We start from the raw sequence: 11,492 nt of genomic DNA on the forward strand, positions 1-11,492 counted from the left end.
GAGCCAGCAAGGCTAAGAACAAGAGTTTCAAATGTGCTGAAACTCAAACCACATTTCTCAGACACTCCTAAGCTGGATGGAAAAATTGCAGCATCACCACCACCTTTCCGATTTGGTCGAGGGTTATGCTTATAACTGTATTCCACTGGAGTAGATTCATTTAGTGCCATAAATTTATCCGGTTTAAGCCAGGTCTCAGTAAGACATAGGGCACCAAGACTAAAATCAGTAATTTCATTAAGTAATAGTGCCTGCCGCCTGGACTTGGCTCTAGTTAGTCAGCGATTTCCCTCGAGAATATGAGCTATGCTTTTAAAAAGGAGGTCGGCATCAGCCCGGGAGGCGTGAATTCCATCCCTCTTCAAAAGCCCAGGCCTACCCCAGAACATCCGCCAGTTGACTATATAACCCACACCATTTATCAGGCACCATTCTGACAGCCAGCGATATAGCGATGATAATCTGCTGTACATTTCATCGCCACGCTTAGCAGGGATGGGGCCAGAGCACATTACTGACACACACATCTTCTTCACAAAGTTGCACACCTCTTTAAAATTTGCCTTGGTGATCTCCGATTGCCTCAATCGGACATCATTAGTGCTGATGTGGATAGAAATCTGAGAGTATTTACATTTACTTTTAGCCAGCACTTGTCGAGATGTCAGTTGCTCTGGCACCAGGGAAACAATTTTCTATGTGGGAAAACCTGCAGGAAACGCAAATGGTGCCGGTGTGAGTTAGGTTTGGATTTATGACTATGCCGCCGGGTCGTCACCCACTCGCCTTGCTGTGAATCCTCTACTGCTGGAGCGGGGGAAGACTGACTAACTATTGCGGACATATCCGGAGCTGCTAACACTGAATCAATAAAACTCTTTCTCCTGTATGTCCCGTAACGTTCAGATATGTCCCTCTAAAACTACAATCGTCTCCATCAGCCTAGCATCTAACTGACACTTCTCACATGTAAACGTACCGCTAATGACTGGAGAAGAGTAACTAAACATATTGCACTCAGAACACGAGACATGGCGTGAAACGGGAAGACTGAGACTACCCACGATGCTTACAACATACAAATCTTAGTACACGTACAAATGTCTCTACACATATGAATTGGATTATGCACACAAATTCTGAATACAAATTTACAGATTCCTGTACACATTTGCAAATCTCAGTATGCATTTACAGGTGAATTAAACATCACAGATGCATAGCTACAAGCAGAAATCTGCAAGAGCCAGAATTCCCTCTCAGTATACATAGGCTCCTCAATTTCTTTGCATTGAATTGCAAATGCATGAATTGACATCCATGATGTACCTTGGATTGATGGAGTCATGACCGTCACATCATCCATGCAAGCTCTGCGGGATGGATGTCTTATGTCATCGTCCGCTTTTGGCCCTCTATACTGTACTCTTCCTGCACTTAGCAACAGATTCATGGCAGCCACCGATACAGTGCCACAGATATTGTGCACCCAGCCATGATACCATTCTCAAGTCTTTGCCTCCTGGTGGTAAAATCTCCTACACTGAATCTCATATTCAGTGAATCCATATGTGACATCACAAGCTTGGTTACCTCAGGTGGAACTCGGTAGTGCTCCAGTGCCTTCTGTATCAACTGGCAAGGGACACTTGGGTAGGCCTTGAGAGAGAGGATGTTGTTATTGCTTTTCGCTTCCTTGATTACTTGGCTGATTACTGATGTATGTTGCAGATACCCAGAGTATCCGGGGACTCCTCCCTTTTGCATGCTCGTGTCAGCGTACTTATTGACGAGCAAGTAGGATGTCATTCTTCTTGCGATGATAGACCAGAATATTTTCCCTTCAGCATCCAGATGGGAAATCTCCTGAAATTGATCAAGTCCTGATGAGTTCAGCTCTTTGGGGACAAAACAGCCCTCTGCAATGGTTCAGAGCCAGGGCTCTTGCTTTTTTCAAGAGTGTCCATAGTAACTTCAACAGCCTCTTTAGAAGCAGTGGGCAATTTTCATATATCCTATACGTGGTGCCTGATGGTCCTGGCACCGATCCTGCTCAAGCTTTCTCCACCACTGCCTTTAATTCATCAAGAGTCAAGTCTGCCATGCTAAATGGGGTGTGTGGCTTGAGTGTTCGTAAGTGGAATGGAAAGTCCTCCTGTGGTAGGTCTCTGCTGTGATCACTATGTGCTGCTGCCACTCTATTTTCCACTTCTTCCTTAGAGAATGTCAGCCGCACACTTTTTAGCTTCCCCAATAGGCTGGCTGTAAATCGGAAGGGGTTGTCAAAGGAAGCTTTCCTCTGTCGATGCTTTTCTCTCTGCTTTTTCCAGATTGACTCACTCCTTCAAAGCTGGATCAAATGTTTCCGCAGCTCTGCACGTAGCTCATTTAAGGCTGTCTTCTCCCCAGCCTCTGCTTTTACACATCTGTTTTTTGAGGGACTTTAGTTCTTTCCGCAATTCTGCGATCTGGCACTGCCTCTTACTTGGACCTGCTTGCAGCTTGGCTGTCCGGTTTTCCTTCACGGCAAAAACATCGCGCCATGCCTAGTACACAACTTGCGTCATGGTCTCCATTTTCTTGGATGCGTCTCCCTTGAGTATATTGTCCAGGGTGCTGCACAGATCCTTATTCAATTATTGCCATCTAGGATCCATTGCTGGTGGTAGATTCAACTGGGGTTTCCTCTCAAAATCCTCAGTTATTCCTAATTCAGCCTCTCTTCTTGTGCTCTGAACAGGCTGAGCAGAGAGGTCTGAGGCACTGTGGTTTGTCTCTTCACCCTGGTCCTCCGCCAACTGACAAGCAATACTGACAAACTCAGAGATTACCCTCTGAGTAGCAGTGGGTGCTTTGTGTTGCTGCATTTGCTTCCTGGACATGGTCTTCCCTTGGTGAATCTTTACGCCACGTGCGTTCTTGAAAATTTTGCCACACGTCTCACATCATCTTTGGGTTTCACCCTCCTGTCTTGCCACATCTGATCTCATAGTTCCTGATCTCATTGGCTGTGTGATCCGTCCGTTCTGGCAGATTATCCTCCCCCCCTCCTTGGTCTGCCTGGGGGTATTGTCTCTGGTTAGTACTTGTACCTTAAATTGCAGTGCTTCGGGGTGCTAACCCTAACACTATAGCATGCCGTCTTTTCGAGCTGTTATCCATTGTCTGTGGGTCTTCCTCCAATGCCAATGGGCCTTTCCCCATTGTTACAACAGTACAGGTGAATTAAACATCAAAGATGCATTGCTACAAGCAGAAATCTGCAAGAGCCACTTGAGATGTAGTAAAGTCCTCTCTTGGGACTCCTTGGTGGCAAGATGGTCTGAGGATCCTTGAGAACCAGCTACAGGGTCGTCAGCTGGAGGCCATCCTTCCTTGATGTTTTGCCCCTTTTACTGCTGGACACCTCAGGATGGTGGGGCAATGGTCAGGGACGTCTCCCTGCAGCTGGCCTCAGGACTGTGCATAACAGGGGTGTCCTACTCCCTGAGCCAAGACTAAACCTGGCCACATACCTTGTGGACCCTGGTTAGGTAGAGCGGAATAGCTAATACAGATTTTTACACATTTACAAATCTGATTAGGCACACATTGATTATTGACGCACATTGTTTGACACACATTGTCTCCATACACATTTGCAAATAATTTTGCTACAATAATAGCCCCATACTTTTTCAAACTTTGCAGGCACATTATATTGGTGACATCCTGGAAGTGATCAAATTTTGAGAGTGATTGCCCCAAAATTGAAGCGGTGCCACACAATAATAGCAAAAAGGGGGTTGTTTTGATCCAGACATTCCAATAGGTGTGCATGTGTGAGTGAATGGTGTGTGAGTGTGCCCTGCAATGGGCTGGCCCCCCATCCTGGGTTGTTCCCTGCTTCGTGCCCATTGCTTCCAGGATAGGCTCCGGACCCCCCGCGACCCAGTAGGATAAGCGGTTTGGAAAATGGATGGATGGAATTTGGTAAAATTTTAAATTACATGCTGTAAAAGGTATATTTAAGGTCAAGTGTGCTAATGACTAGAGTGCTATCATTAAAAAGTAAGCCATGAAAGCCTTGAGGTATTACTCCCACTTCCTTCTTGAATGTTTTATTAGTTATTATTTGTAAATGGCTGCTCTTGTTTATACATAAAATCTGATTTTTTTTTTTTTTTTAATAATGTTTAGGGCTGGACAATATAAACAACACATCGACTTACAATCAAAGTCAAAGTAAACTTTATTGTCGTCTCTGCTATATACTGTACAGGTACATAGAGAGACGAGATGACGTGGCTCCAGTTTTTTTTTTTTTTTTCAGTGCAGACGAGAGAAAGACATGTAATCATATAAAATTCAATAAGAAAATGAGAAACTTCTGCCACTATTCCTTTGGGAATCACAGTGGAGACACTGCCAGTAATATCCAGACTGGCTTCACACTTCTGCTTCTGTGCCACTGTAAGCACACCATTCCTTTGGGAATCACTGGCAGTGGCAGCCCAGCCATGTCTCCACACCTCTGTTTCAGTTTGGCTATAAGCATGCTATTGCTTTGGGAATCTCGGAGAGATGTGTTTAGTTATTCTCATTTATTAAGCTCCATACCCCTTATCAAATATTTATCAAAAATTTATTGTGAAAAAATGCATATGTATATAAACCTGAAAATGGCGTATATACAAAACAATGTGGATTTGTCATACCTGGTGAATGCATATGTACACCATTTCCCCTTGTTAAATCAGAACTATCTTAAAAATGAGCGTATGTGCTTGAAAGATCATGCACAGTTGCTGTATTATCCTGCTGTTTCTTGTACTTTTACACTATTTTGCACTATTTTGCACTTCCCATTTAGGTGCCAAACTGCATTTCGTATTTGTATTTTCTGCAATAAGACTAATGTTGACTATGGAGTGTGTTGGGTTGGGACCCCATACCTCACTGGATCCTTAATCGTTGTGATAGTTGCAGGAGGCTGTGAATGTGCACTCTATCTCTGCTCTTGCTTGTTTGACACCCAGAGTGCCCGCTTTTATGAGGTCAGCACGAAGAGCTACCACAAGGCTGTCGAGGAGGTCAGCTCCAAATTCAGGTGAGTCTACATGTTGTCGCATGAGCAGTTCTGTCTGCAAGCTTAATAGCAGAGGTGGATATTTCAGGTCCAGAGAGTACAAATCCAGACCAAGATTTTGTTTCAACCAACCAGTTGAGTATAATGAGCCACAGTCACAGGGTACTTATCTGGTTGGTTGAGACAAAATCTGGGTCTGGATTTGTACTATCTGGACCTGAAATCTCCACCTTTGTATTAATAGTAATAAGAACCAGAGGCTGCATGGTGGCATTGCTTCAGCTGACTGGAAGGACTTCATTTCTGATTCGTGAAGTTGCATATAGTTAACAAATCTGTTTTGTGTGCACAAAGCAGAAAAATTTACATATAAACATAAAATATATATTTAAAGGAAGCTATGTTAATAAAGGCATCAGTCATGCTACTGACCAATAACCTATAGAAAGGTAAGTAGATGAGCAGACTTAAATGTCACAGAGTGCTGATGATACCTGATCAAGCCTTTCTGTGAGAGGCACATGATATTGGTGTGACATCTGCTGCTAGTGTCTTGGAGCCACATGCCTCCTGTTACGTGTAAGCGGCATGTAGGTGGTTAATTTTGTAGTGATGCACTAATCCATTATTCAAATTGGTATCAGCACCAGTTCATCAGAACTTGAGATTTCAGGTCCAGAGAGTACAAATCCAGACCAACCGTTTGAGTTCTCTGTGACTGTGACTCTTTATACTCAACTAGTTGTTTAAAACAAAATAATTTTGGTCTCAATTTGTACTCTCTGGACCTGAAATCCCCACGTCTGAGATCCATACCTATTAGACAGATCGGGTAATAATCTTATGTGACCGACCCACATCCGATGCTTACGTATTTAATTTTTGGCACTCTGTGAAAAGCTCCTATTTCTTGCTAAATCCATTTGTACAATCAGTTGCAAAACAACTCTTTCCCATTTTAGATGGTTTTACAGCATTTAAGCTGAACGGTAATGTTGCCACTCAGTGGGTGTGAGCGCAGCAATTTCGCCGGCCATGATGTCATGCACGTACCCATTGCTGGTATGAGGAGCGTAACAACATCGGATAAGAGGGACGCGATCTGGAAGTATTTTATACTTTTAACAACATCTAGTTTTTGCAGTTTTTGTAAAAACAAGTTTTCAGAGAGCAGAAGTACGGTCTAGTGGAAAATCCCACTATATAAGGCACACGCAATTGTGCAGGATAACGCAAGTTACGATGTATATCCCAGTAGTGTTTTCCCATAAAGTAATAACAAATAGAAAATTTCAAGTCAGGGCCAAATGTCCTCTATGTCACAAGGGCACTTTAATTTATAGACAGCTGTACATGTACATGAAAAAATGGCTCAAAAATGTCGATTTGTCATACCTTATTGTGTTTCAACAAATATATCTTTCGATCGGTGCTACCTTACCAAAAATGTTATTGTAATTTTTATGGGCTGAAACTGAAAGCAAATAATCCAAAAAATTACGTAACTTGTCTAAAAAAACACAAACTAATGTAATGTAAGCAGGCATTGCGTTTATATTACATTATAAGATTAAGTGTTAAAACATGTCAGGTAATTCTACATACACCATAGTAAATCAGCGTGATGTTGACAGTATAGTGTGATCAATGTATGTAATAAAATATATAAAATGTATGAACATTGAAAACGCAGAAATAAGCCATAACTCCAACGCAAAGTAGGATAGATCCATGCATGGGTGGTTCTTCAAACACGAGAAAGGGGGCTTGATTTCATTGTGTGCTTGCGCAGTATCCAAAGGTAGGACGTTTCCATAGGTTAGGACGAAATGTTAGAACACCGGCATATATTGTTTTACCAACCAGGAGTAAATCAATTCCCAGTTGCGTTTAAGCAAGCAGGATTTCTTGCTTAGCTGGATAACTTGTTGTATTTATGGTAATCTGGGCTAAATGGACTATATAATCATCCACTTAAATGTAGCTCAGACTACCTTAAATCTGACAGGTTATGCAGCTAAACAAGAAATCCTGCTTCGTGAGATACCCCCCAGCTCCTCTTCATTTGCTTGCCTCGTGTCTGTGCCTGTCTCCATGTTGTCTTTGCATGTAGGACTTGTGATTGAGTGGAAGGGGTGGGTTGTGTTCGGAGAGGGAGAGGAGCGGGGCAGGGCTCAGTTTTGTAAGAGACAGACGGTGAGGAGAAACAGGCGAAATGGCGGCGCTATAAATATAATTTTAAAGCAACAAACTATACTGATATAACCCATATTTTCTCATCCAATATCGTAAAAACCCGATATATCGGCCAGCCCTAGTCTAGTGGTTGTCGCAGTCGGCTACACCATTTTTGATTGGTTGATAATGTTATAGGCAGCTTGAACTTTATTTTTTTGTTTGTGGAGTCAGAGCTTTGGAGCTAGAGAGCGCATTAGTTTTTGACCGTGCTCGTGCACGAAGTTGCCATATAGAAGAGTTAAGATGGTTTATATAAATTTTTCCCTTGTATTTTAAAGAAAGTCTCAGCAAAATACATTAAAACCCAAGAATATGGCTGCACAGAGTTTTTACCGAAGCGCACGTAAACCATATGCTCTTACTCCATAGTGAAGTGGAGTTTTTTCTGAAAGATTAGACGGACCCACGATAACAACATGTTTGGGGCTTAGAACTTAGACAGCCAGTGTAGTACCTGAATTTGACATGGCCAAGCCTTTATTTTGTGTTAACCTAGGGACCCATGTTCTGCCATTTGGTCACATGGTCAGTGCCCAAGAAAAACACTAAGTGTGTTTACACCATAATTTTCTTTGGGAAATGTGAAATGTTATATCTTGTTGAACCTGACAGAGGTGTCAGGGTTCGTTGGGAAGCGGGTAAGCGCACGGGCTGACAAGCGGGCAGGAAGCAGGTAAGCAGGCAAAGTATGGGGAAAATGGGGATTTATTCGGGAGCGGGATAGAACGGAACAAAAGACTAGTACTGACATCAACTAACATCAATCACGGACAAGAAACCAGGGCAAGACACGGACTGAAATAGACAAGACTGGGCAAAAATAATCAGACACAGCTGGGCAAGATCAGGGAAGCACACGTGGATAATCAGGGGGCGTGACACACACGAGGATCGGAGGAGCCGGGCATGACAAGAGGAGGTGCTATATAAATTATAAAAAATATCTACAGTATTTGTTTCCAAACTCCTTGTAACCGCTTTTCCCCTAGGCGGTACGAAATTAATCCCGTTTGCACTGACCTTCAAGAGCTGATCCTGCAATGCTACAAAGAGAACTCTGGACAGACTCTCACCTGCTCCAACATCGCATCACTCTACTTGCAGTGTGTGAACAATGCCAAACAGGTGTGGTTCAACCCTTCTTTTTTTTTTTTTTTAAATCAGCTGGTGTGTAAGTAGCGACACAAAGTTAATCTGCTTCTTCCTGTGGTGAGTGTTCTTGGTACGATCCCTGTATCTGTGTGTGTCTGTGCAAATCCTTGTAAGCTTCCTCAATCCTGCTCCTGGAGGCCCCTGAGCAGCACGGTTCTGATACCTACATATTGCTAGAGTGTGGCTTGTTTTTTACTGATCACTGTAAGTTCTGGTTCCTGCATTATCACTGCATATGTTATTTATATTTTACTGTTGATACTTCTGTTAATTTAGTGTGATATGCTGTAAAATAGTTCCACATATATATGTAACAGCAGTGTTGTGTGTCTCTATTGTTGACCTGGTATTTAGAGCAGCCTTAAGTTTAACCCTCCTAAAATACATTAGACAGAAATCTACATGAAACTTTATTACAGCTGGAAACTGCCTCATGCTAGTTTCTATGGCATCATTGGGCAGTCATCCTCTGGGCTTAACATCAGTATGTCAGACTAGCGGTGGGAGATTGAAGGTAAAGAGTGCTGCTGCGCAGTGTTGCACTCGGTGACATTTGCTGCCACCATCAAAGGGAGATGATCATCATCTGACCCAGCCCCCACTGGGAAGCTTGCCCCGTTCTGATTGGCCTGAAGGGGAAATTGGCGTAAATGAGCGGCACTTATCATTAGTCTACTTTGGGTAGCATGTTCTGCTTCTTCAGATTCCTTTTATTCAGTCTCACAGTGAAATTGGTTAAATTCAGTTAGTAAAGATTTATACATTTGTTCAGGAAAACCATGCATTGCAGTCCCATAGACGGCAAAATAAATTAGACATAGTAGTTGGCTACACTTAATTTACTTAAGTTTTATGACCTATGACCTTGTATGGCAGTTTACCAATAAATTGCAATTTATTGGAAAGATAAGAAACAATAGAAGCAAATTAAGGAAGGAAGGATATAACCCTGCCCTGTAAATGTCTTGTTTTTTATGATCTTACAGAACAAGGTGACAGGAGGTTAAAGTCTCATTGGCTCTGGGTACAGCAGAAGGAAAGTCACAGCAGAAACTCAACGGACACAGCAGTTTAGACTGAACGCTGATTCGGAGACCCTCTACCCTGAAATGCCTCCTGCTACCTGCCTCTCTGTGGAAACACCTGTGATGCCCTCTGTCCACTCAAACTCCTTAAGTTAGCGTCTGCTGAAGTGTCTCCCACAACCAGACCCTGTATACCGAAATCCCTCTCCTAGTATGTTAACTTCAGTCTTTTTAACCAAAGTGAAAAATGTCCTTTCCTGAAGTGGCTGTTATGTATCTGGCAGAGGAGGTCAGGTTATAAAGCGTAGAGCACAGAAACACTCTGTGTCATACCAAGTGGAATTGCATCCTTCTGCAGGAATAAAGGACCAGTCCATTCTTGGTCTCATTTGTCATCTTTCCCTCAGTTTCATTAATTTATCATCTTTTGCTCTACACATCATGACACGCGGTGTGATATTCAACATATTGTTACGTGCCGTAAGTGTTTACAGGAGGTCCTGGCAAATTCTCCTGACTTTTTGCCCTCGTCGCCATTCGCCCCCTTCAGCTCCGCCTCCCGGACCTGGCCACGCCCCCTGTCTTCGGCGCCATTTACGGGTTCTGCCAAGAAAAGAGAGCGGCTAGACCACCTCGGGAGCTCTTGCTCATTGCTTGGGTTGTTGTTTGGTTTACTGTTTTGTGTTTGGATTACTTGTGTATGACAGTTTTTTGTTTCTTGATTTCTGATTTTCGCTTCCCCCTTTGTACCTTCGCCCCGGGTTCAATTGTTTCTTTGGTCTTGATCTCCCGCCTGCTTGTTGACTATTCTTTTGCTTGCCCCCGCAGACACTGTGTTTCCTGTGTGTTTGTGCTGTGGTGCGTACGGAGCAACTGCCATTTTTGTTCCCCGATGGTTGATTTATTGTTGGTTTGGTGAGGGAGATGCAGTAGGACTTAGTATTTGCCGTTTTTGTTTGTGTTTTTTCCACGTAGGTTTAGCTTAGATTGGGGATTCGTTCGGTAGCGGTGTTTTGTTTGTTTTGGCCCGGATGACTCCCGAAGTCTGCTGCACCTATTGTTGTGAAAGTGTGTATAAAATATAAAAAAATCTATCAAAAAAGATCCCTTTGTGTCCCGTGTTCCCTTTCCTCCACCCCTGGTTGTCCTGTTTTCCCCTTTCCCTACTCCATTTCCTTTCTGCTACACTCCAACCCTAGACTGGACCATAACAATATATTATTACATTTTCCAAACATGATTTACCCACAGGGGCGGCATGGTGGTGCAGTGGTTAGCACTGTTGCCTCACACCTCTGGGACCCGGGTTCGAGTCTCCGCCTGGGTCACATGTGTGTGGAGTTTGCATGTTCTCCCCATGTCGTCGTGGGGTTTCCTCCAGGTACTCCGGTTTCCCCCCGCAGTCCAAAAACATGCTGAGGCTAATTGGAGTCGCTAAATTGCCCATAGGTGTGCATGTGTGAGTGACTGGTGTGTGAGTGTGCCCTGCGATGGGCTGGCCCCCCATCCTGGGTTGTTCCCTGCCTCGTGCCCATTGCTTCCGGGATAGGCTCCGGACCCCCCGCGACCCAATAGGATAAGCGGTTTGGATAATGGATGGATGGATGGATGGATTTACCCACATCATTTAGAAATTGTAGAAATCCCCAAACTAAACACAGGGAGGACGTTCGAGCTCCACACACAGAGCTGGGGTAAGGATATGTCATTGTTTTCTTAATGGCACTAATTTTCCTGAGTAAATCTCCTAAGATCAATACTTTGCAGATTTATGGATTTATTGAATTTACTTAGAACAGCCAAATATAATATTACATTGGAGAAGTTTAAAATTGGGCATATAGTAAGTAATCAAAGGAAAGGTGCAGCTAGCTAATTACTTGCTGCATTTTTGGCATCATTGGGTTAATTCTTTGGGAGGACGCAAGTTTAGGCAAAGGTTTATTACTTTTAATGTTAGAGCTGGGTGAAAAATAACAATAATCATCGCAATATAATTTCCCTCGATA

At 43.2% G+C, this 11,492-nt stretch overlaps 1 protein-coding gene across 2 annotated transcripts in view; it reads left to right on the plus strand.

Annotated features, from left to right (window-relative positions):
• The window catches only part of chchd3a (coiled-coil-helix-coiled-coil-helix domain containing 3a), a 37,923-nt gene extending 27,336 nt beyond the window's left edge, over window positions 1-10,587 (plus strand). For both annotated transcript variants that reach the window (XM_049008957.1, XM_049008958.1), the window contains 3 exons: window positions 5,019-5,089; window positions 8,296-8,431; window positions 9,445-10,587. In XM_049008957.1, coding sequence (XP_048864914.1) covers window positions 5,019-5,089; window positions 8,296-8,431; window positions 9,445-9,465 — 228 coding nt within the window. In that variant the 3' untranslated portion in view covers window positions 9,466-10,587. The remainder of the gene's footprint in view (window positions 1-5,018; window positions 5,090-8,295; window positions 8,432-9,444) is intronic.
• Window positions 10,588-11,492: the final 905 nt, after the last annotated feature.

This window comes from Brienomyrus brachyistius, chromosome 3, assembly GCF_023856365.1.
Source record: "Brienomyrus brachyistius isolate T26 chromosome 3, BBRACH_0.4, whole genome shotgun sequence".
Lineage (NCBI taxonomy): Eukaryota > Metazoa > Chordata > Actinopteri > Osteoglossiformes > Mormyridae > Brienomyrus > Brienomyrus brachyistius.